The following is a 26,857-nucleotide window of genomic DNA, read 5'->3' as shown; positions in this document are numbered from 1 at the left end:
AGACATGGAGGGTTGTTTTTAATTCCTCAGAGAGTTTCGGTTGCAGTCTGCATATCAATGGACTGACTTGTTTATCTAATTGCGTTATCTTTAACTTGTGTTATCAGGGAGATTTCCAGCTGAGATAGAAATAAAAAGACTTCTGTTTCAACTTTAGTGCTATTTGCCTTTGGAATTTTTTTTGTTTGTTTTCTTTTGTTTTTTGTTTTTTGAGACAGCATCTCGCTCTGTCACCCAGGCTGGAGTGCAGTGGCATGATCATGACTCACTGCAGCCTCAACCTCTTGAGCTCCAACCATCCTCCCACCTCAGCCTCCCGAGTAGCTGGAACTACAGGTGTGTGCCACTATGCCTGGCTAGTATTGGTATTTTTTGTACAGACAGGGTTTCACCATGCTGCTCAGGCTGGTCTTGAACTTCGGATTTCAAGCAGTCAACCTGTCTTGGCCTCCCAAAGTGCTGGGATTACAGACGTGAGCCATAGTGCCTGGCCTGCAGTGTTTTAATAAATCATTTTTTCCCCTGAATGTATAGTTCCATTTTAGCTTAGGAGAGAAAGAAACAGGCAAATTTCTATAGTTTGGAAGTTTGGATACTTGTCCCCCAAAATCTCATGTTGAAATTTGATTCCCTAATGTTAGAGGTGAGACCTTAATGGGAGGTGTTTGGGTCATGGGGCTGGATCCCTCATGAATGGCCAGGTGCTTTTGTCCTAGTGATGCCTACTTTTTAGTACCTTGTAGCAATGAGTAATGAAGCTAGAAGAGTTGTCTACTAGCCTCCCTGAGAGTTCCCCTGAGAGCTCCTTGTTTAAAAGTGCATAACACTTTTCCCTTCTCTCCTGCTTTCCTCTCTCACCATATGATCGTTCCACACACCTGGTTCCCTTCACCTTCTGCCAGGGGTGGAAGCAGCCGGAACAGAAACAGATGCTGATGCCATGTTCCTTGTACAGCCTGCAGAACCATGGGCCAAATAAACTTCTTTACAAATGACCCAGCTTCAGGTATTCATTTATAGCAACACAGATAGACTAAGAAACAAATGTAAACCAAAATTCTATACCAAAGTTATATATTATAAGTGACTCAAGACCAAAACTACAACCATGCATGAGACTAAAACCAAGAAGCCCTTTAAGGCTTTAACCAACGTCTTCAAAGAGGGAGTGTAGAAGATGCAGCCCTTCCAAGAGCCACACCACTCCCCAAAGACAGGTAGAAGGAAGAAAGGCCCGATAACCTGTGTGCCACCACGAGATGGAAGACAGAAAGAGACAGTAGTCACTAAGACAAACAGAAAAACAGAAGCTGCCCATGGGATGTGTTTGGGGGTTTGTTAACAATAAGCCTCTTTATGGCTTAAAACCATAGATGCAAGAATTACATTCCAAACAGGGTAGGATGAAAAAGATGCAGTTCCCCTCCAGATCCAGTTTCATCCAACCACAGCCTAAGAAAGCGAAGACCCTCATTGTTAACAAGGCAGTGAATGTTAAGACAGTTAAGAGAATGCTCCTTGAGAGCTGGAATGGCTGGACAAACATGTTTTAGACTCCTAGCCAGCTGGATAGCTGCTGCTGATACAAATCTCACAATTCGTGCCCCCCGGGACTGGTGGAGACCAGAGAGAAAAACCTTGCTTATTGCAAAAGCCAAGCTCTCAAAACATACAGCAAGATGGAAGGAGAATCTTCTTATGATTTTCCTTTTTATGACAAACCACACCAAAAAGAGAGACAAGGAAAACAAAGGCCTTTTCTGGGTGGCTAAAGATCAGTCATCAATATATACCCAAACCAAATCTACAGGAGTCACAAATTCAAAGAACAATTTTTTTTTCTTTTTTAAATTTCAAATGTTTTTTTCCTGCCAATCTGAATCTGGAAAGGAAGGAACAAGGAAAAACTTTTACTTTCCCCTCTTGACCGGGCACTACCGGTAGAGACTTGGGAGAGCTGCCTTTGTAAGAATATTCTTTTCCTACCAGCTTCTGCCTGTTCTGTTCTCCCAGGATTGTGTCTGCAGGTCCCAGAGCGAGTGAAGTGGCTCAGAATATCCGCCAACTATGCCAAAATGAAGGGGAGAAAAAATTATATTTTCTCAATCCTCATAGGTTGGTAATTGGGACAGATTCCTGTAATGAAAGACAAATTAACAAGAGACAGCAAGTTTATTAACACATACAATGCACACCCCGAGGCCAAAAAGTAACTCCAAGTAGTGGCTTAAAACTCTGGTTTTTATTATCACCTTCAACAAAGAACAATTCATTTTAGAGAAGTGATAGGACAAAGGAAAGCAGTCCCAGGCTTCCAAGGGTGGGAAAATGTATGGGGAAGGTAAAGGTGTGGGGAAGCTAATGGGGCAAAGTCTGCTTGCAGATTCCTCTGGTGCCATCTCTGAGCTGATATGGGTGGTAAAGGAGAATTTACATCCTGTTTTTAGGCAGGAACAAGGAGGAGGATAGAAAGACCTTTTGTTTTTGTAATTCTCTGTCCTGCTTTTAGGCAAACAGAGGAAAGGTAGAGAGCTCCCCTGTATCCTAATTATCTTCAGTTCTCCCCAGTCCTTCATATTTTAAGGAGACATATTGTTTGTTTGTTTTTTTGCAGTATATATAATAGCTAAATGTAATGTGGTATCCCAGATGGGATCCTAGAACAGAAAAGGTCATCAAGTAAAAACTAAGAAAGTCTGAATGAAATAAGGACTTTAGTTCATAGCAGTGCATCAATATTGGTCCATTAATTTTAGCAAATGCACTATACTAATGTAAGATATTGCTCTATCTTTGCAGTTTTACTGTAAATCTGAAACAAAAGTGAAGTTTACTAAATATAATAATTCTGCTTACATTCTTATACACATGTATTTTAAGTGCAGCTATAGGAAACATTCATTTTAAAAATACTTTTATAAAAAAATCGATATAATAATTTTATGGATTTTTGGGGTACAGGAAAAATTCTTGAAAATGGAATTGTGGGATCCAAAAAGTATGTATTTTAAACTTTGCTGTGCTTTCAATTTTATTCTGTAAGACTGTTACACAGCTAAGCTTTGCCTCAAGATGTAGAAGGAAGACACTTTCATTGATTGCATACTGTGCCCGCTTATCATTTTAAACGCTAAAACATGAATTCTGGGCTAGGCATGATGGTTCATGCCTATAATCCCATGCGTGTAATCCCAGTGCTTTGGAAGGCTGAGGTAGGTGTATTGCTTGAGGCCACGAGTACAACCAGCCTTGGCAACGTAACAAGAACCCCTCCCTACAAAAAATAAAAATAGAAGGTCAGCTGGGCATGGTGGTATGCATCTGTAACTGGAGAGACTGAGGCAAAAGGATTGCTTGAGCCTAGGAGTTTGGGGTTACATTGAGCTATAATCATGTCACTCCACTCCAGCCTGGGTGACAGAGTGACACCCTGTCTCAAAAATAATAATAAAATAAATAAATAATATATAAGTAAAATAAAATAAAATATAAAATAAAAAATAAGTAAAAGAAAAGAAAATATAAAATAATAAAATAAAAATATAAAATAAAATAAGTAAAATAAGCCCATCCATGAATTCTGAAATTTTTCTATGGTACCATGAAGCATACTGCTATATCAAGACCCTTTAGACTTGATTCAATTTCAAATCCTCTGTGGCACAAATTTGCATGTGATTGTGTCTGTGTGTGCGTTATTAGCTTTTTAAATAAATAAGACTTTTTTTTTTTAGAAGTTTAGGTTTACAGAAAATTGAGCCAAAAGTACAGAGAATATTCACATACCTCTTCACCTTTTCCTACTCTCATTTCTACTGTTATTAACATATTGCTTTAATTAATCTACCTTTGTTAGAATTGTTGGGCCAGAATTGATACATTATTATTAACTAAAATCCATAATTTACATTAAGGTTCACTTTTTGTCTTGTACATTCTATGGGTTTGGACAAATAGATAGCACATGTATTCACCATTACAGTACAGAACCACTGCTCTAAAGATGTCATGTGTTCTACCTGTTCAACCCTTCCTTTTTAACTACAAACCCTTGGCACCCACAGAATTTTTTTTTTTTTTTTTTTTTTGAGACATAGTCTCTCTGTCACCAGGCTGGAGTGCAGTGGCATGATGTTGGCTCACTGCAACTCCACCTCCTGGATTCAAGTGATTCTCCTGCCTCAGCCTCCCTAGTAGCTGGGACTATAGGCACATGCCACCTCTCCCGGCTAATGTTTGTTTTTTTAGTAGAGACAGGGTTTTACCATGTTGGCCAGGATGGTCTCGATCTCCTGACCTCGTGATCCGCCCGCCTTGGCCTCCCAAAGTGCTGGGATTACAGGTGTGAGCCACTGCGTCTAACCTCCCACTGATCTTTTAATTGTCTCCATAGTTTTGCCTTTTGCAGAATGTTATATAATTGGAATCATATGATATGTGTGTAGCCTTTTTAGACTGACCCTTTTCACTTAGCAATATACAGTTAAGTTTTTTTCCTTGTCTTTTTTTGTGGCTTCATAGTTTACTTACCACCTCTTAACACCAACTACTTCTTAACACCGGATACTGTTCCATTGTCTGGATGTACCACAGTTTGTTTATCCATTCACCTATCTTGTTTGTTCCCAAGTTTTGGCAATTAGGAATCAAGTTGTGCAAACATTAATGTGGTGGTAACGTATGGAAGGAAGGGAAGTGTTCTGTAGTTCTGTGATTAGATCATAGTTTTATGATTAGCTCTTAGTGACCCCATGTCCCTAGGATGTGACCTTTACAAGTTCTCAGTTTTGTTTTATTTACCTCTTCGATGAGACAAGAAGGCTAGTGGGGGCTGGCGTTGGGTGTTTGCCTTCCACCAAGTCTGTTAGACTCTGGTAAGATAGTTTCTTTTGAGGACAGACATTGTTTAGAGGAAAAGAATGCTTTGGGCATATTTCATAGAGGCTACCTTATTTTCCTTTTAAAAAAATAGGCCGGGCGTGGTGGCTCACGCCTGTAATCCCAGCACTTTAGGAGGCCAAGGCGGGTGGATCATGAGGTCAGGAATTCAAGACCAGCCTGACCAACATGGTGAAACCCCGTCTCTACTAAAAATGCTGGGTGTGGTGGTGCATGCCTGTAATCCCAGTTACTTAGGAGGCTGACGCAGGAGAATTGCTTGAACCCGGAAGGCAGAAGTTGCAGTGAGCCGAGATTGCACCACACCACTGCACTCCAGCCTGGGTGACAAAGCGAGACTCTGTCTCAAAAAAAAAAAAAAAAAAAAAAAAAATATATATACACACACACACACACACACACACACACACGTATACACATACACACACTGGGTTTCGCTATGTTGCCCAGGCTGGCCTCAAACTCCTGAGCTCAAATGATTCTCCTGCCTTGGCCTCCCAAAGTGCTGGATTACAGGTGTGAGCCACTGCACTCTGCCAGTAGTGGCTACTTTTCTGTGCCACCTGCCAGAGTAGTAGGGAAAATTTTCACTTTGAGCATCTAGTAGTGATCCTGGAGGTGAAACTCACAAAAGTTTAGGCCCCTCTAAGGCTGGGTCCCCCTGGCAATTTTAACACTCAAACTTGTCCAAACTGAGCCTCCAGCTATTCTTTAATTACACTTTAGGGTTTCCAGTACCAGTTACCAGGTACCGGTTCCCAAGGAGGTTTCTGCTTCTGGGCTGCTTCTCTAATAAATTATAATCCTTTCTATCTGCCTTATGTGTCTCTTCCGTTTTGGGGATGGTGGTTTGTCCTGTGCCTTCAATTATCTGATAGATCTTAGGAAGAGTTGTTGATTTTCAATTTGTTCTTACTTTTTGTTGTGAGGACGGAATGAGGATTACAAACTCCTTACATGACAGACCAGAAATCAGATTTATATGTGTCTTTTAAAGATACTCAGTTTTCTTCCTTTCTTCTTGGTTAATTTGAAGTCATTAATGTAGTTTGCTGAGAGTACTTCTTAAGTATCATTAATTTATTAACACTGAACTGTGTGTTTTACCATGTTATGAATAAATTTCTGGTTTGCCGTAATTTCTTTTCAGGATATGAAATCTGTCACCTTTGTGTTTTGATCAGATTTTCTATCAGTGTTTTCCATGGCTTTTCGAATGCTTTAATTAACAAGTAAGGTACAAATGCCTTCTCTTTCTACTCTGACTATAAGAGGACGACCCATTGGGATGTGTACAGAAGGGAATAATGTCGTAATTGAACACTATCTTTTGTGACTCATGTCCTCATTCCCTATTAGTAAGAGGTATCTCAAAGCTCCCTGAGTATCAAAGATGCAGACTGAATGGATGAGAATCTACATTAGAAGCTCTCATGAGGTCGTGTTTTCTGGTTACATTTGATGGCTATTTAAACCTTCATTTTTATTAAGTATCTTGATACAATATATCATGTAAGAGACTCTTACCATGGGGAGGAGAGTATGTGCTCTTCCATGATTTGCTCACATGAAGACCTAGATCCATTCTTCCTTCTTCCTTCATTTAACACGTTTATCAAATAATCTATATGTCAGACAGGATCCTAGATATCGGACTCTGGAGAGAGAAAGATGTAGTCTTTAACCAAGAGGATTATTTCTGATCCAGTGCTTTAGTGCATTGCACACAGTAATGCTCAGTAATGTCTTTTTGGATGAATGACTCTGGGAGTCAGTAGATTGGTGCTTCCACTACCATTCTGTATTGTGGGATTTGATTTCTCTATGCATTTGTGTCTCTGTTTGTAAAATGAGGATGTTAATATTTGGATTGTTTTGCCTCACAGATTTATATGAACATATTCAACATGTTGAATTCATTTATTCAGCATAGGCATGGACTCTGGTATTCATGTAAGTGTAAGACATATATAGCAGTGAATCAGGTGGGAAGAACAACAGGAAAACAGACCTGTGCACAGATAATTTATAATGTTATATGTAGATGCTCTAATAGACCTATATGAACAGTGTACTCTGATGATATATTAAGATAAAACTGCTGAATTTGCATGAAGTATATGGGGAAGGCTTCTTAGAAGAAGTAACAGTTGAATTGCATTGAAAAAGAGGAGATAGGAAAGATGGGATAGGGAAAGCCTTTACAGGCAGAGGGAAAAACATTTGCAAAGGTACCTAAGAATGAAAGGTTTTGGGTTTAGGGAAGCACTGGGACTTTGGGTGTGGCCCTTGAGGTTGAATAGTGAGCAGTAGAGTGGGATTCCAGGCAGTAAAGATAAGGTGTTTGGAAGTTTCTAAACATGAAATAACCAGCTTGCTTTGTTAACTAACTGCTATGTAAAGAATGCCCTTGGGATAGAAGGAAGCTAGAACTAGATAGGAGGGTTTTGTCATTATTGAGTGTCTAAGTTATGGCAGAGATAACAGCTTCAGAGGAAGGGCAGATTGCAGAGATATTTTTTAGAGGTTTGAGCAGTTTGATGATCCTTTGGAGGGAGAAAAAAGTGGGAACTCAAGGGTGATCCTGCAGCTACTATCTTGAGAACTAGGTAGGTAGATGATGACACCAATGACAGAAGACCTTTCATACAGGGAGTAGGGAAGGGAAATTGATGAGCTCACTTTCTAAAAGTTGAGTTTGAGATGCCTGTAGAGCCTCTTGACAGAGCGGCCCAGAACTGCCGGTAGAACTGTCTGCTATGTTGGAAATGTTCTGTGTCCACTGTCCATTATGGCACTCACTAGCCACATGTGGCTATCGAGCACTTGAAATATAACTTCTGCAACTGAAGAACTGAATTTTACATTTTCTTTAGTTTCAATCAATTAAAATTTAAATAGCTGCTTGTGGCTAATGGCTACCATTTTGGACCACACAGGTCTGGTAAGTATTGGTTGGAAATACTGGTCTGGAAAGAGTGCTAGAGGTAGAGTGATTAGCCTCCGTGGGACTGGGAGGTTTCCTAGGATGCTAAACTTTCAGTGCTAAAACTGACAAAATCCCAGATAAAGCATGATTCTTATTAACCCTAGCTAGAGGTGTTACTGGCTTATAGTTATGAACTTTAGTTGTCACATTTCTGAAACAACTAAGTCTACTCAGCTGCCTGTTGGGCCTGGTTATGTCATGATTTGCAGCTTGGAAAGAAAACTTTTCTTGGGGTTGAGGAGTTAGAAAATAGAAAACCAGCATGATTCTTGAAACACATGCTCTGCCTGCTCTTCTCCTTGTTTTCTCCACCGTCTTCCTTTCTCTTCCATTCTATATTGTTATGTTACAGCCCACTTTGGCTGTACATTGGAATTACCTGGGGCTCTCACTTCTAAACGTATATATGTATATGTGTGTGTGTGTATGTATGTATGTATGTATGTATCTCTCTCTCTCTCTCTCTCTTTGGATGCCCAGGATCTACCCCAGCATAGTTAAATCAGAATCTTGAAGCAGCAGGGGCAAGGCATCTATATGACTTAAAAGCCCCCCAGGTGATTTCAGTGTGTAGCCAGGATGGACAAGTACAGCTCTCAGAAATGCTTTTACTTCTTTGCCACCTTTCTTTACTGCAACACTTTGTTTGCAGTTGATCTTTAACCCCCTTTCCCCTCCCTTTATTTGGTGGAGGATAGAAGTACCCTGGAAATTTTTCCTGTCTGCCATGCAGGACAAAAGTAAGCCTGAGGCTGAGGGCATTAGGGAATAGCCTAACTTCTTTTGTTGTAAACACAGGATTTGATGTACTTATATCAGTAATAATAACCATGGCTAACATGTTTTGAACAGTTAATATGCCCAAATACTCTTACATATGTTAACTCATTTACTCTTAGTAACAACACCATGAGAGATGTGTAATTATTATTCCTATTTTCCAGATGAGGAACCTGAGAGTCAGAGAGATTCACTGATTTGCCCAAGGTCCCCTAGCTAGTAAGTGCTCAGGCTGTCATTAGGATGCACTTTTTAATTACTGTCCTATATAACCTTATAGTACAGTGAAATATACTGTACCTGTAAATGTGAGAGATGAAGTCTTCTTGAGCTCTCGAGCTGCAGGTACCTTTCATATGCCGAGAATTGGTTAGAGTCATCTGTTTTTGTTTTTTTGTTTTTTGGTTTTTTTGAGACAGGGTCTTGCTTTGTTACCCAGGTTGGAGAGCAGTGTTATGATCTCGGCTCACTGCAACCTCCGCCTCCTGGGTTCAAGTGATCCTCCCACCTCAAGCCTCCTGAGTAGCTAGGATTACAGGCATGTGCTGCCACACCTGGCTAATTTTTTTTGTATTTTTAGTATAGATGCAGTTTCACCATGTTGTCCAGGCAGGTTGTGAACTCCTGACCTCCAGTGATTCCCCCGACCTTGGCCTCCCAAAGTGTTGGGATTACAGGCATGAGCCACCATACCCGACCAGATTAATCTCTTTAGCATTGGCGAGTTCAGGATTTGGAGGATGTCTCTGATGGAATCACTTGAGCTGTGCAAGCTCAGTTTTTAAAATTTTCAGACTGCAAGCCAGTTCTGAAACAAGAAGGCAGCTTTCTCTGTGACCCCGTAACATTGCCAAAGAAGAAGCTGAATAATATAGATCACTTCAGTTTTTGCCAGTTTTGCTGAGGTTAGGGTTAGGGGTCCACTATGATACATACGTGTGTGTATGTGCGTGCATGTCTGTACGTGTTGTTTATGGTAGTGAGCTTGGTTTTATTAGCAAGGGTTGAATTCTTCTCATACTTTCCTTTCCTTTCCTTATACCTTACTTTAAAGTTGTACATAGTCACAAGAAAGCATATTTTCTGTGATTTTCATTAAAATATGATAGTTCAAAGACTCTTAATTAATTCTTTTCATAAATACCCAGTAATTGGGATGCTACAATGTTTCATCTGGGTTCTATTGGCAGTATAATGGAAGAATAGTGTTGGTATTTTAAAAAAGACTTCAAAACCATTATCTGATGTTGTAAATAGAAAAAATTTCTTAATGTCAATATGAGATCATTGAGGATCATGGTGTTTTATTTTATTTTATTTTATTTATTTATTTTTTGGAGACAGAGTCTTGCTCTGTTGCCCAGGCTGGAATTAAGATTCTTAATTAATTCTTTTCACAAATACCCAGTAACTGGGAGCCTACAATGTTTCATCTGGGTTCTATTGGCAGTATAATGGAAGAATAGTATTGGTATTTTAAAAAAGACTTCAAAACCATTATCTGATGTTTTAAATAGAAAAAATTTCTTTCTTTTTTTTTTTTGAGACGGAGTCTCGCTCTGTTGCCCAGGCTGGAGTGCAGTGGCGCGATTTCCACTCACTGCAAGCTCCGCCTCCCGGGTTTATGCCATTCTCCTGCCTCAGCCTCCCATGTAGCTCGGACTATAGGCGCCCGCCACCGTGCCCGGCTAATGTTTTGTATTTTTAGTAGAGACGGGGTTTCACCGTGTTAGCCAGGATGGTCTCGATCTCCTGACCTCGTGATCCGCCCTTCTTGGCCTCCCAAAGTGCTGGGATTACAGGCGTGAGCCACCGCGCCCGGCCGAAAAAATTTCTTAATGTCAATATGAGATCATTGAGGATCATGGTTTTTTATTTCTTTTTCTTTTCTTTTTTTTGGAGACGGAGTCTTGCTCTGTTGCCCAGGCTGGAATACAGTGGTGCAATCTTGGCTCACTGCAACCTCTGCCTCCGGGATCAAGTGATTCTCCTGCCTCAGCCTCCTGAGTAGCTGGGATTATAGGTGCGCACTACCATGCCCAGCTAATTTTTTTGTATTTTCAGTAGAGACGGGGTTTCACCATGTTGGTCAGGCTGGTCTCGAACTCCTGACCTGATGATCTGCCCGCCTCAGCCTCCCAAAGTGCTGGCATTACAGGCATGAGCCACTGCGCCTGGCTGAGATCATGGTTTTATAAACCTTTATTGTTCATTCTCTATGTCTGTAAAGCAGTTTACCAATAATAGAACATTAAATCAATTTTGGTTTTCAACTTCATCTACAGATCCTTTTAAATGTCAAGTAACCTAAAATCAAAGTCTCTTAATAGAATACTTATATGTCTATTTTTTGAAACAATTTAAGATATAGTAATAAGATATGGGATCATGACCATAGACTACCCAGTGGTTGTGTAAGTGAATATTTTTAGAAGTTATTAGTTAGTTCTTGTTTCTTTCTGTTAAAAAGGTGAGGACATGTTTCACTGGTTTTTCACCTTCAAAGACGATTTAGTTTATACTTAGCTCTTGGGGTATGTGTGGCAGGGCTGACGAAGAGCTGGTGTTCAGAGGGCTTCATTCTAGGTCAGTCAAATCTTTTTCTGTTGAAAATGTTTTGTTTTGTTTTTTGAGATACAGTCTTGCTCTGTTGCCCAGGTTGGGGTGTGCAGTGGTACGTTCTTGGCTCACTGCAACCTCTGCTTCCCAGGTTTACATGATTCTCCTGCCTCAGCCTCCCAAGTATCTGGGACTACAGGCAAGTGCTACCACGCCCGGCTAATTTTTGTACTTTTAGTAGAGGCAAGATTTTGCCATGTTATCTAGGCTAGTCTTGAACTCCTGACCTCAAGTGATCTGCCCACCTTGGCCTCCCCAAGTGTTGGGATTACAGGCGTGAGCCACCACGCCCAGACTGTAAATGTAATTATTTTCAGAAGAACTATATCTTTACATGTACACATTCACCTATTTTATGGACTGATTTTGAAGGATTCTTTTGGGATGTGGCTTCAATAAAATTATCCATTAATTCTTGTTTAAGTGGTCCTGGTATACTAATAAAACTTCTGGACATTGGTGGTATAATGTCATAAATATTCATCAATTTGAATTTGGATTTTAGGACTTTGGTGCCACCATCACAGTAGCCATTCTGAAGCCTTTCAATCACCAGAGGAGAAAACAAAGCATGTGCTTTACCATGTTAAACATCTGTTTCTGGGGTGTTCTTTGCCCTAGTGGTTAGAATTGTACATTTCTGGAATTAGGAACTAGATTATCTGCGATGTTCTTGCAGCCACTGGTTTCAGATTTTTTATTTCTGTTTCTAGATTATTCATAGAAATAGGAAGCTCTGTTTTTTTTTTTTTTTTTTTCCTTAAAAGAAGAACTGAGGGGTTTTTTTTGGTAGATAAATCCATAAAGACAAAAGTTCAAATTGTGACCAGCCTGGGCAAAATAGCAAGACCCCATCTCTACAAGAAATTAAAAAATTTAGCTGGGCATGGTAGCATGTGCCTGTAGTTCCAGCTGCTCAAGAGGCTGAAGTGGGAGGATTGTTTTGAGCCCGGGAGTTCGAAACTGCAGTGAGCTATGATGGTGCCACCGCACTCCAGCCTAAGTGACAGAATAAGACCCTGTCTCTTAAAAAAAGAAAATCAACCTGATGATTCACTGACTTTCTCGTGCCAGTCAAGGTGCCGGCCCTGGGGTAAGCCACAGTTTTAGACTTACTTCAGATGTTCTGCTCTGTCATTGATCTTAGGCCATTCTTTTTCTTCTCACTTAATGTGTTCAAAACTTTATATTCTCAACTGTAGGGATACCTAAAAATGGTGCTTTGATTAAAGATGAATGTGGGGATTTAGGGTTTATTTTATTTTATTTTTTGGTCAATAAAATATTTTAAGTACACAACTGTGCCCCCTACGTAGTGGATAATATTTCCAAACAGTTTAACATATCTTCCCCATTTAGTGAAAGGAGTCTGAATTTCTGGTCATGACTGACAATCTTATCTGAAAATAGTTCTTAGCTGAATCCTTCATAAATTTTTTGCTTGTGAATAAAGCAGATGTGTGACATTGAGTCGAGTGTGCAAACCTACTCTACTTTCTACAGGCGGATTTTCTAAATAAACCTCTGATTATAGTACCACAGACTAATAGTGCTAGGAGGAACTTCAGGGAACACCTGCCCGAATGCTTTCCCAGGACCAAGTGCTGAGCATCAGAAAGGAGAAATCGCTTGTCATATGTCACCTCTCCTGGCTCGTGGGTGTTCCTAATGACCTACGGAGAACTGAAATTTAATTTGGTGGGCTCACGTCTGCTTTTTCTTCCTTACTGTTAAAAGCAGGAGCCCAGCCAGGTTTGGTGGCTCATGCCTGTAATCACACGTTGTGAGGCCAAGGCAGGAGGATCACTTGAGCCCAGGAGTTTTGAGACCATCCTGAGCAACATAGTGAGACCCTGTCTCTACAGAATAAAAAAAATGAAAGCAGAAGCCTCTTTTCTGCTGCCTCTTCTCCACCCTACCTCAACCTAGTAAGAAGACAATGGGGGTTAGGTGGATTCCCCAGGTTTCCTTGCAGTAAACTTTTGACAGTGTTGTAATGTTGCTTTCCTTTTTTCTTTTAGCAATAGGCGAATATGAAGACCTTAGAGCAGAGAACCAGAAAACAAAGGAGAAGGTTTGTACTTTACCCTTTTCTCCCCCCTTTCTTACATGTGTAAAAGCCTAGGCGGCATAGGGCATTGTTCAGTCACCAATTTCAGTTAAATGTGAATGAGGGTTGTTGTTTTCCTTTTCTTCCCTTTTCTCTTGCATGTGTGGTTCAAGCTAATACCAACTCCAGGCTCCAGATGGTAAAGAATAGCAGGCATGCCACAGTGGGTGCAGCTCTGGGAGATTAACTACATGGCTAAATGTGCAGCAAGGCACCAGGCCAAGCAACTGAAGTCCCCAGGAATCGTACTTTTCCCCTAACAGTCAGATTTGGGATTCTGTCAGTGGAATTGAACACTTGATACATGTACTTTGGGACCTAGACACATTGGATCCTGGAGAAAACTCTTTGTAATTAGTCATTGGTGTTTTGCCCCAATACCTCCATAAATCTTTGTATGTCTGCTTCTTCTATTTATATGAATAATACACCGGAAGTTGAGAAGCATCCACTGTGAAGGTGGGGAAGTCTGGTAAATATTTTCAGGGGCTCTGTCAGTTTTGTTTTAACTGTTAAATAATTGAATTCTACTTACCTTACAAAATATATCCTTCTTATCACTGAAAATATCTTAAGGTTTGTGAATGCTTGCTAATATATAGAGCTAATAAAAAATACATATATATATGGTTTTTTTTTCTTGTAAATTTAGGGAGCGGACAAATGGAAGAACAGGCTAAGGTCAGAAACGTAGAGGGACTGAATAGCAAATGAAAAATAGAGAGGAAGCCAACTGCCTATTTTTGGTTTTAGATGCAAACAAAATTTACTTTAAAAAATTACTTTGTTGGGTAGGCCAAATATTTCAGAACATAATATCCCTGGTCGAAAATTAGTAAAATAGGTCCTTAGTCGATATTAAGGAAGAAGATAGCCATCACTACTATAAATTATGAAACCTCATTTTTAAAATTTCAGAGTAAGAGCTATAATAAAAACTGGCAGCAAGCTAAATACTTGTAAAACGTATGAGATATTTGGGATCCCTTATTTGGCTCTGTAGAATTATATTTAACTTTTTCACTATTAATTTGCTACCTATATAGCTGTAGTATGGTTGGTGTTATTAATGGTAAGTACTCTAGTTCAAAGCAGATTATAATGGATTTTTAGATCATTATTTTTCGCCTAGTTTTAAGGCTCCTTTGCTTCTTTGTAAATAAATCGTTGGTGTTCTGTGAAATCCTAAGTTTCTTCTCTTGCCTTCATCAGGTCATTCAGGGAATAGTAGGTGGAGGTGATAAAAACATCCATGTTAGAAGGGGCTGGTGCATACATACATAATATGGTAAGAAGCACTTTGGGAGGCTAAGGTGGGAGGATCACTTGAGACCAGGAATTCAAGACCAGCCTGGGCAACATAGTGAGACCCCCATCTTTACAAAAAAGTTAAAAAATTAATCAGGCATGGTGGCATGCACCTGTAGTCCCAGCTACTTAGGAGGTTGAGGCAGGAGGATCCCTTGAGCCCTAAAGGTTGAAGCTGCAGTGAGCCATGACTGCACCACTGTGTTCCAACCTGGACAACAGAGTGAGATCTTGTCTCAAAACACACACACACACACATACACACACACACACACACAGCAGCAGAGATCTTGTCTCAAAACACATACACACACACACACACACACACAGAGTAAGAAAGTCACTGAAAATAGTAGTTTGGCAAGATTTCTAATTCCAGCCCTGTAACCATGCAAAATCACAACTGTCCGGAGGACACAAACAGGTAAGGAGGTTGTTCTTAGATCCTGGGCTCCTGATGCCCCCAAATTCCAAAGTAAACCTAGTGGGTGATGCTTAGGCTGGATAACTTGAGCATCTTGCTCTAAGATACTCAGCTGTTTTCCAGCTCTAGGAGAACAAAGAGGCTGAGATGATACCAGTCATTGAGTCTCTTTCATAGCTGCTCCTGACCCATGGGAAGAACAAAGCAAGTTGGAGGGGTTAATTCAGGAGCACTCTTTGACTTAACCTAGAAGGTAAGAGGAGGGAAAGCAAACAGGTGTCTTCATAAAATAGAGAAAGAGGGATGATAGAAGCAAATGAATAATGTAAGAGGAAGAAGATTAAATTTTTTATTTATTCTTCTTTAATCCTTGCTTACATGTAGACCTAGCAGTGCCCTAAAAATACATAGTAGATGCTCTGTAAACATCTATTGTTGGTAAAGATGATGGTTGTTTAACTGACAGCCACTTTCTGCAGTGAGGTTTTAAGTGAATCATCCGTTATGCAAGTGGAATTGTAGGTAAAATGCATTTGGTAAAAGGAGGATTATAAATTACCTCAGCCCATTAACTGTTTACACGTTTCTCTGCACAGAGTATGGCCTAATACTTTCATGACATCTGTAGGCATTATTGACCTGCTTCTGTTGTAATTCTTTAAAAATAACTATTAACAGCAACGGGAAGAAAAGAAATGAAAGCAATATGGAATGCTGTGTGGTTGGGTAAAACAAAGTAGAGTGGTTTTAAGTTCACTGCACTCTGTTTATCTTCTGTTAAAAGACTAGCTTGCTTATTACTGCAGATTTTTCCTCAAAAAGGGGGGGCTGTATTACAAAGGAGGGAAGCATATAATAAAAGCCTTTTATAGAGTGTAGAATGAGTAAAAGCAGCTTTAGTTCCGGAGGTGGTAAATGGAGAGCAGCATTTTCTCTGGGAAAGCACTCTCTTGTGCCTGGCTGGGTGAGCTTTGTCCAGTTGACATCAGCAAATACATATGGCCATCCTTTCATTTGTGGCCCCAAACCAGAGTGCAGTTAAATTGTTCAGGGACAGCAAATTAAAGTAAGACTCCTTTTGCCATGGTTAATTTGATGTAGGGAAATTTAGAATGAACAGAGGAAGCAAAAAAAACAAAAACAAAAACAAAAAAATTGCAAGGTATTTTTCCCTTCTACATGTCTACTATCTTTGTCACCAGGCCATGAACCTTATCAATGGGAGGAGGTGGTGGATGTGATTCCTTTAGTAAGATCTTTTCCTGCCCTGTTTGGAGTCTCTTGTGTTGGGACAAGTGGTCTGACATGGTGCTCTTCAGGGAAAGCAGTTGTTTAGAGGCTGCATGGAGTAAGAAGCTGCTATAGGACATCCATGCTCTCTCATAATCCCTGTCTCATGCTCCAAACAGCAGTGTGTCCGCTCCATTTCACAGAGGAGAGAACAGTACCGCAGGGCTTGAGTGAGTTTCCCAGTGTTACACAGATAATGGCAGAGTCTAGATTCAAACATGGGTCTTCTGAGCAAGATGTTCTTTTCGAAGCAGGTGAACAGTGGGAGCTTATTGACTCTTCTTCCTCAAAGGTCCTAACTTTATTCTAATTCTGTATTGTTAGTGCATGAGTTTTCCACAGCAAATTATCAGACTCGGTCCTTTTCTGGGTCATTTGTCTTTACCAACTATTGGTTTGTGTTGAAAAACTGAAAGTTGAATATAAATATCAAGTCAATCTTACGTCAAAACATTCACATATGTGTGTATATATGTATGTGTGTACTTGTATATATACATATACATTCTGGCATAATGCATCCCAAGGATAAAAGCAGGAAATGTGGGATAGGGGGAATGGACCAGTGTTTTAATGGATCTTTTCTCTTTTTTTGCAGTTCTTCCATTTTAGGGAAACTGCTGACTCTTTCATGTTTTTTATCAGTGACTTTGAGGATGGAGTCAATCTGACTTTATAAGGAAAGCTCTTTTGAAGGGAAAACTTTTTATTGAATGCCTTCTGAGTACTGGGTTATAAAGAAAAATATATGAAGGTCCTACTCTTGAGTAAAACCACTCTAATGAGGACCCCAAGTAAGTTGACAAATCACCACGATCAATTATGCTGCTCTGAGTGATTGCCTAGAGCATGGCTGGGCAATGGACAAAGAACAAAAAGACAAGGTTCCTACTCTTTTCCATGTGATAAACTTTTACTAGTCTTTAATGCTTGGCTTAATAAATGTCACTTAGGTTTTTCAAAGTCTTCTCTCTCTCACAAGCAGAATTTATTGCCTTTTTGGTAATAAGACATCTGCATATTTCTTTATGTATGTATCACATTTATCAAGCAAAATTTATTATTATCAAAATATTAGAGTATAAGCAAATGGTGTGGGTTGCCTTAAAATGTAAACACAATGAATTTTTTTTTTTTTAACATCAAGATAAATGGGGATTATGGCAATAGTGCTACTAGCTACTTTCCATTATTTTTTGCCCATTTTCTAAATGGACTTAGCAGGATGTGAAAAAGTAAGAGCCTATCATACTGAGGTGAACAACTCTTCAAATTTATATTTTTGGGGTATGGAAAAATAGATGACTATATATTCTGCAGTCAACCAAATAACATGGTTTACTTTGCTTGTGTAGCAATCACCATATTCAAATGTTAGTCATGCCTCCACAATTGAAGGGCATTCTCTTATGACTCACTCAGGATCTTTGTCATAATCGTTTGGGTTTTTTTCCTATATGGGGGGAAAAGCGTCATTGAGCTTTGAATGGAATAGCTTTCACGTTTCTCAGAGTGGTGGGGGTGGGGCTGTGTGTGGAGAGTACATAAAAAGAAGGAAATCTGTATAATAGAAGAATGTCTGCCTTTAAATAGTAAGTATTTATGTTTAGTATTATGTTCTGAGATCAAGTTTTGAAATGCATAAATGTTTAAGTGGCTGATTAGAAGTCGTTTGGGTGAGCTACTGTAACAGTGCATCAGGCGGTTCTGTCAGCTTGCCAGGAACAATGAATGAAAAGAGAATGAGACAGACACTTTCCAAGACTTACGTTTCAAGAAGCAGGATATATGATACTGTTTGCATCTTGGCTCAGTTGTCTATTGTTGAAATTTCTTCCTCTTGTGTAATATTCAGAGATGAAGGTCCCAAAGTATTTTATTTAAAAAAAAAATAAAGAAGCCACTTTAAAGAGCAAGATATGCATCCATTATGCTAACTGTTCATGCATAATACATCCACATACATGCAGTTTCTTTGAGACAGAGTGGCAAGTGGTTGTGCCAGAGAAAAAGTAATTACTTAGCAGTTTGAAAGTGAAAATGAGTCTCTTATTAACAGCAATCTATCTAGAAACAAAGAGCAAGGATCTCTGTTCTGATGACATGTGTTTCCATCTAACACACAATACCTAGAATTTGGAGAATGCTACAAGACAGCTTTGAGGGCAGCTACCACTTCTTTTTTGCCTGTGAAAATTGGAGGGAAAGAACTTTGAATTGGAAGAAAGAAGAACACCAAAAGAGAAAGAGAGTGAAAGGAATTCCATCCTAGTGGGAATGATTTAATGTGTCGTATTCTTCACGGATAAGAGTGTAGAAATCCAGAAAGCATAGTGCTAGCCAGACTTACACAGGTGGAGTAGTAGAATCGTTGATTACTATTAAAAATGAATCGATGGTCCTTTCACTGTATGCCGAGGACTCTAAAACAGGTAAACAGGTACATTACACACAGTTCTGATGCTGGGCATGTTTACATCTTTAACTGTTGTAACTGGACATTAGTGAACTTCAAGAAAAATGGTGTAGCGTTAAACTTCTTCAGATTTAGTGGCGTTGTAGCCTCTGCTGTACGTTCCTTAGGAAATGGGTACATATTTTGTTCAGTTCTGGTTTGGCAGTACTTCTCACATTATATCGGGCGTCCTTATGAATTGCTTACTTCATTTGTTGATCTTTCGTGGTAGATCATAAGTTTTTGTGAGAACACATTGTCTATTGTGTTCATGTATTGTGCCCAGTGTTTGACATGGTGGCTGGGCTGTGTGAGGCTGTATAAATTTGTTCAGTTCTCAGAGGAAGGAAATAATGACATTCAGTGATTATAGTAGATACTTGCTTAAAAGTCTGATTCAGTCAACTGTAATGTACTTGCCTACGTATAGCTTGTCCCCTATCTTGGTATTGTGCATATGCGGTGCATACATGCACTTCTTGGGCCCCGAACTGCCCTATGTATAGGCTAGCAACCCTCTGATGCATTTGTGCACCAGGAAGACAAGCATGAATATTTATGTTAGTGGAAGTTAGATACAATTCAGAATGCTGAGGTTTTTCTTGCGTAACATATACGTACAACAGAATATAAAGATGTCGTGGTGTCTATATCAGTTATCTGTACTTCTGCTGAGCCCTTTGAAGCAGACATTTTAATGTTGATGGTAGTTGGATGAATATGTGAGAGGGGGATGAATAACTGAGCTGCCCATTTTGGGGAGTGGGTGGTGCAAGGAAGATACTAATTCACACTGGAAAGGCTATTTCTCTGCAAATCAGTCTGCCAATCCTCAGAAATCCTGGTTTAGTTTCAGAAGCCAGGTATCTGCCTGGATGAGGTTCAAGGAAGAGATCTGGAAAATAGCCAGGGCTTCTAATATTAAGGGCTTTCAAAACCAGCAAGGCCAACCTCCGGTCAATTCATCCCTTTATAAAGAGCCAAATAGAGACTCTAGAGTAGATGTAATGTTATCCAGCTTGCTTACATGAGCCAGCAGTTGTGCCACTGGGTTCTACCCCAGCCTTGAGCTACAGAGAATCGTTGGGCATCATAATTAAGTGATGTAGGCCCAAGAACATCTGTTGCTATTGCAAAGTCTTCATGAGCAATTCTCACACAAAAAGAAGCAGTTTTTACAAATGGTGCAGCTGCGTGAGCAGGGTAGAGGAAGGGGTGGGATGGGTGAGGGGCTTCTGTGTGGTGTAAAGATGAAACATTCTTCCAAAAAGGCCCGTAATCCTGGCTGACTTCCCTCTGTTGGTAGAATGAGAGAAAATTTGCAAGTTTCTTTTCTGGCCTCACCTAAAAAGATGAAATAAGTGGGTGTTTGGATTTCTGCTTTTAGTAAATGCGTACATCCTCCATATTTTGCTCAGTTCTGGTTCGGAATAAGTAAGCTGCATTTGCAGCATGTGTAGACTCTCCCCACCCCCAACTCACACCCCTTTCAGCATAACAGATGGTAAATTCTGTGGCTGCCAGTTCTAGCATAATGTGGTTGCAGAAAATAGAAAGCAAAGCAACATGAAGACCCCTGATAGAACACAGCTGGGGATGGGAGACATCTTGTGAATCTGCTGATGATAACCATAGGATTAGTGTGAACACATATAGCTGGACTATAGAAATGGGCTACCTGCATGTTGGAATAAAACTGATGTTGAGACCTGTTATTAACCTGAGCTTGTCTCCCTGGGCCTTCATAGCAGAGAGCATGGACCTAATGTTTTTCTTCTGGGCAACTAGTACAAGCCTACCTAAAATTGTCATGCATCACATTAGTGGTTGTGTATGATGTCAACTGGTGACCTTTTTCAGATTTGACTAGATAGAGCACCATTCCTGTTTAATGCTTTTGTCATTCAAAGTCTCACTAAAAACTCTGGCTGTTTGAAGCAAGAATTGAATAAACCTCTAATTCCTTTAGGTAGAGCTTTGAGAGCTACATAGAGGGAACCAAGTGACATTAAGTCAGGAGCAACACTCCCAAGTACCAGATTTTAAATGAAGACAGTTTTTTACAAGACTGCTCACATTTTTCAGATATGCCAGATTAAGAAACATTAAATTAATTTGAAAGTAAAGCACCAGATATATTTCACTTGGCAATCATGACTCAGGAGTTTGAGCCTAGTTGGAAACTAGGTTTCTTTTTGTGCCTTATGCTATACTGTGCATTGTTGGAGGAAGGTAGACAGACTGGTAGGGGTGGTGGGGAAGTCCAGAACAAACAGAAGCCCATTCTAGAAAATGACAGGAACATTCCTGAAACCGCTGGCCAGAAGTCTCCTATCATTAAGGGTTATGATGTCTAATGTAGTCCCCTTGGGTTGAGGAAGGAGCTAAGAAAAGCCTATATGCGAATTTAGAACTCTACTATTTAGAATTTTAAACACCAAAAAATCATAAATGTTGTTGGTTTAAGCTGGAACTACAGACTGTGTTAGACAGAATTATTATTATTTTTTACAGAGGATGGGATTGCCACAGGAGAACCTTAGTCAAAGAAATGCCTTCTCCTTTAGGAAATAAGTTAGGTCCAACCTAACTCATTTTGACTGGGTGGGGGATCCTGGGTCAGGATTTAGTAACCAGATTTGCTAATTTAACACTGTGTACTTGCTTCATGTTCTCTTGCCAGAATACATTTACCCATATGAGCAGGGACAGTATGACATTTCTGTGGTTCTTTAGCGACTAAAGGGGAAAACTGAACTGCAAGCTTCTTACTTTGTTATTTTTAAAATATTTTGAAAGGACAGAAAAGGGCAGAGGATAGTATAACAAATACCCATTGCACAGAACTGTTCTCTTGAAATTCAGAAACAAGGAATGCAGCAGATACAACTGAAAGTCCTCATCATTTCTCATCCCATTCCCCTCCCAGTCTCCTAAGAGACAACTACTGTCATAAATGTTGTATATTTCTTCTCATTTCATATATTCTTTGTTTTTTGAGACATAGTCTCTCTCTCTATTGCCCAGACTGGAGTGCAGTGGCACGATCTTGGCTCACTGCAAGCTCCGCCTCCCAGGTTCACGCTATTCTCCTGCCTCAGCCTCCTGAGTAGCTGGGACTACAGGCACCCGCCACCACGCCTGGCTAATTTTTTGTATTTTTAGTAGAGATGGGGTTTCACTGTGTTAGCCAGGATGGTCTCGATCTCCTGACCTCGTGATCTGCCCGCCTCGGCCTTCCAAAGTGCTGGGATTGCAGGCATGAGCCACTGTACCCGGCCTCATTTCATATTTTTATATATACTAGATGTATCATAAAACATATGTAAATATATGAGATGCTTTTGTGCATGTAAGATATTTGATATATCTGATATATCTTCTGCAACTCATTCAAAATGATTTTTTTGTTGTTGTTTTTGGTTTTTTTTAGACAAAGTCTCGCTCTGTCATCAGGCTGGAGTGCAGTGTTGTGATCTTGGCTCACTGCCACCTCTGCCTCGTGGGTTCAAGCGATTCTCCTGCCTCAGCCTCCCGAGTAGCTGGGACTACAGGCATGCGCCACCATGCCCAGCTAATTTTTGTATTTTTAGTAGGTATGGAGTTTCACCATGCTGGCAAAGATGGTCTTGATATCTCGACCTTATGATTGCCTGCCTCGGCCTCCCAAAGTGCTGGGATTACAGGCCTGAGCCACCGCGCCCAGCCAACATGATGGTTTTTAACATTTGTGTTGATACATATGGCTTTATTCATTCATTTTCACTGCTCTGTAGTGTAGTATATGAACATACCATGATATATTATTATTAAAAATGTGGAACATTTTTGTATATGTTATATATTACTAGAGATTCTCTGGGTATATACACCAAGAAGTAGAATTGCTGAGTCATAGGAAAGTATGTATTCAATTTTGATAGAAGTTTATTTCCAAAGTAATTATACCAATTGACACATCCATCGGTGGTCTGTGAGAGTTCCTGTCTCCTGGTATCAGATTGTTTTCAGTTTTTGCCAGTCCAATAGGTGAGAATATCTCACTGTTTTAATCTGGATTTTTCACATTATCTGACATCATAATTTTTTAGCTGTTGAAAATTGGAATTAAGAACATCCAAAGGGATGAAATTCCAATATATTTATCTGGCAGGTTAGCAATCAAATATAATTTAAAATTGTGCTTTATTCATAAGGCACTCTTAGGGAATAAGGTATTCCCAAGATATTACATTTTAAATTACTACTCTAATAGCTAGGAATTACTTTTTAATGTTTTAGCTACTTGTGGTGAATATCTTGTTATATATCCCTGTTTTATGAAATTCAAGATATACTGAATTCAGTCCTTATAATAATAAACATTAGGTTTTTTAAAAGAATTCATTAATGCCTCCAGGGCCTATCAATACAGGAGATACTTGTTTCTATACCAGGTACCCTAAAAGGTCCTTATGCTCTAATGGTTATTTTTGCCTTTTATGGTCTTGCCTCCCAAAGTCTTTTCAGTGAGTTCTCTCACCTTTTTAAATTAAAAATCAGTTTATATAAATGATAATGTGCTTAGTATGGAATATTTTATCTTCTCTCCTTTTAATTTGGTACCTTCCTCTATTCAGAATTCTGAGGACACATGGATCATGTTTTCTTGGGTGAGAGTGTGTGCCATGTGGCTGTCTCTTGCCCTCATGCAGTAGTCTTTTTTTTTGAGTCAGAGTCTCGCTCTGTTGCCCAGGCTGGAGTGCAATGGTGTGATCTTGGCTCAGTGCAACTTCCACCTCCTGGGTTCAAGCAATTCTTCTGCTCAGCCTCCCAGGTAGCTGGGATTACAGGTGCCCACCACCACGCCTGGCTAATTTTTGTGTTTTTAGTAGAGACAGCATTTTACCATGTTGGCCAAGCTGGTCTCTTTGACCAGGCTGGTCTCGTACTCTTGACCTTGTGATCTGCCTGCCTCAGCCTCCCAAAATGCTGGGATTGCAGGCGTGAGCCACCACGCCTGGCCCACGGTAGTCTTTCCATTCCCTCCCAAGTATGCACCAATGTTCTGGATAGTTGAGACTGTTTGGAATCAGACCTGTAGATGAGTGACTGTGTACAGCATTAGCCAACATAAAAAGAGGTACAAACATTCTCTTAAATCTTGAATATATTTTAACTCAAGGATGTTAAATTGGGCTGTTACTGAGGAGATAATGAGCAGGAAGGTGACTCATATCTTAGAAGGTCTGAGAAAATTGGCCAGATACAAATGGCACAAACACCATGCTGGCTGAGCAGTACCAGTTCTATATGACCATTGATGCTTTTCAAAGGTTTTACATTTTGTTTTGTTTTCAGAAAATTGCTGCTGTTTGTAAGTTTGCTCTTGCTTGCCTTTTCAAACTTAAAATTTATGATTGAAGTTTAACATTTGTTTACCTCTCTCATTTCAGTGTGACAAAATTAGGCAAGAACGAGATGAAGCTGTTAAAAAACTGGAAGAATTTCAGAAAAGTACGTAAGCATTTCAGTGGAATTATTATAACACATATAGCGTTTTGGGGATTATGTGAGTAGAAATATACCCTGTTTAGTTGCCAATGTCCTGGTCATACAATCAAGAAAGCAAGACTTCTTTCTATTTGTCCAAAAATGCCCAGGCATCACTTTAAGTTTTAAAGAAATGGAATAAGCATAATTGTTTTTTCAAGGGTATTAGAAAAACCTGTACTTGTTATAAAACAGTTTAACTATACATAAAAGTTAAAGGAGAACAAAAATGGCTTGTTGGCTCCTTGAAAAAGGCTAATGCTAGTACTTTATAGTCATTCCTTGTTAGTCTTTTATTTGTGTAGTAAAAAAATGTAATCATGCTTTGAATTCAGTTTTGCAGCCTGCTTTTTTCAGTAAACAGTACTTATGGTCATATTTTGCATGTCAGCACAGATGTACATCAGTTTTTTTTTGCTTTGTTTTGTTTATTTATTTATTTATTTTGAGTTGGAGTCTCGCTCTGTCACTAGGCTGGAGTGCAGTAGCAAGATCTCAGCTCATAGCAACCTTCACCTCCTAGGTTTAAGCAATTCTCCTGCCTCAGCCTCCTGAGTAGCTGGAACCACAAGTGTGCACCACCATGCCCAGCTAATTTTTGTATTTTTAGTAGAGATGGGGTTTCACCATATTGGCCAGGATAGCCTCGTGATCCGCCCACCTCGGCCTCCCAAAGTGCTGGGATTACAGGAAGGAGCTACTGCGCCCGGCCTGTACATCAGTTTTAATTGTTGTCTGTAGTATTCCATTATAGGATAGTACCATAATGTATTTAATTATTCTTTCACTGATAGATTATTCCTGGTTTTTAGCTATTATCAATAATGCCATGGCAGGTATTCTGACACTTAACATCTTTACAGTAATCTAAATAGTTTCTGAGGTTAATTCATAGAAAAGGAATTATACTGCAGATTCACTATATGGCATTGTGCCTATAGCTAATAATACGGTGTTGTATACTTAAAATTTACTAAGAGAGTAGATCTTATGTTAAGTGTTGTTACTACAAAAGAAAATAAGTAAATAAAGAGGGCAGAAGGAAACTTTGGGAGGCGATGGATAGGTATACAACCTTGATGGTGGTGATGGTTTCACAGGTGTATAATTATTCCCCAAACTCATCATGTTGTATACATGAAATATGTATGACTTTTTACATGTCACTTACTTATACTTTATAATGTGGTTCAAAAATAGAGAAAAGGAATGATAGCTTCATAGCACTTAAACATTTTTAAGAGTGTGCATGTTTGAAATAGCCCTCTCACTGAAGAAAGTTACATTCCCACAAAAGCTGTACTTTCCAAATTTTTGCTGTTTTTTTTTTTTTTTTTAATGTGATGTAAATCTGTTATTCATCCCCTAAGACAACATAGCTGATCAGACCCAGAAGGATCAGATGGAAATATGTCCTAGGCAAAGGCTCGACCGTAGCAGGGAAAGTGGCCCCCTCCCCTGGAAACAAGGCCTTTCTCCCTCGTTCTGCAGATGCTCTATCAGTCAGGGTATTTGATTATTTATAAAGAGTTGATTTGGTAACTACACAACAGAACATTTTATTCTAGGTAAAACAGCTATACAAGTGAAGCATTATGGTTAAATTTCAACAACAAGTTTATTTCAGTGTCTGATTGTAACAGAGAACATCCCAGGGGAATCTTGCTGATATTACCTGTCTTTGGAGGCCAGTATGCTATGCTAGAAATACCTCTTATTTGCAAATGTATGAATTCCAATTATATGGTACTTTTTAACTTACGGAATGTATTTACTCTGAGTCACATCTTAAAGAGTTATACCACTGGTGTTGTTACCAGTTAATATGCTTGAATTATTGATAGTGGATTGGTGTGCAGTGGAAATAGTTCAAGTTCCTTATGATTGGGTTATAAAATATTTTGGTGTAGGTAGGCAATAGGGACTTTGCCTCCTGCATTATGCAAAACCAGAAGCAACACTCCCCAAAATCAGTCTTCAAAATAACATGTAAATTCTGCTTTCATCTGCCCTTTCTCTTTTCCCTTTCTTTGTCTCTTCCTCTGAATACCTTTGATAGTTTTAAAAATTTACATTTTTCGTTATGAGCAACTCAAATTAAAGCCTGAGGGGATTGACTGGAAGATTAGTACAACTATCTGTATTGTTGTATGCATTTAGTTTTTACCTTTGCTAAGTGTGTTAAATTAACTTAAGGTTTGGATGTTAGGAAAGCAGAGTACTGATTCTTTTTTGCTTACTCTCTTGGTAACTCACAGAACAGCAGAGTGCCAACTCTTTACTCAGTCTCAGAAGGAGAGAAAACGAGGACTTGGCCGGGCACGGTGGCTCATGCCTGTAATCCCAGCACTTTGGGAGGCCAAGGCGGGTGGATCACTAGGTCAGGACATAAAAGCATCCTGGCTAGCGTGGTGAAAACCCCATCTCTACTAAAAATACAAAAAATTAGCC

General features: G+C 39.5%; 1 protein-coding gene across 4 annotated transcripts in view; it reads left to right on the top strand.

Moving 5' to 3' along the window:
• SHTN1 (shootin 1) overlaps positions 1 to 26,857 on the top strand; it is a 122,707-nt gene that overhangs the window by 13,953 nt on the left and 81,897 nt on the right. For all 4 annotated transcript variants that reach the window (XM_073019392.1, XM_007964202.3, XM_007964199.3 and 1 more), the window contains exons 2-3: positions 13,309 to 13,361; positions 24,310 to 24,370. In XM_073019392.1, coding sequence (XP_072875493.1) covers positions 13,309 to 13,361; positions 24,310 to 24,370 — 114 coding nt within the window. The remainder of the gene's footprint in view (positions 1 to 13,308; positions 13,362 to 24,309; positions 24,371 to 26,857) is intronic.

Source organism: Chlorocebus sabaeus, chromosome 9 (genome assembly GCF_047675955.1).
Source record: "Chlorocebus sabaeus isolate Y175 chromosome 9, mChlSab1.0.hap1, whole genome shotgun sequence".
Taxonomy (NCBI): Eukaryota; Metazoa; Chordata; class Mammalia; order Primates; family Cercopithecidae; genus Chlorocebus; species Chlorocebus sabaeus.
The sequence above is the reverse complement of the archived record's forward strand: the minus strand, read 5'-3'. Positions and strand labels throughout refer to the sequence as shown.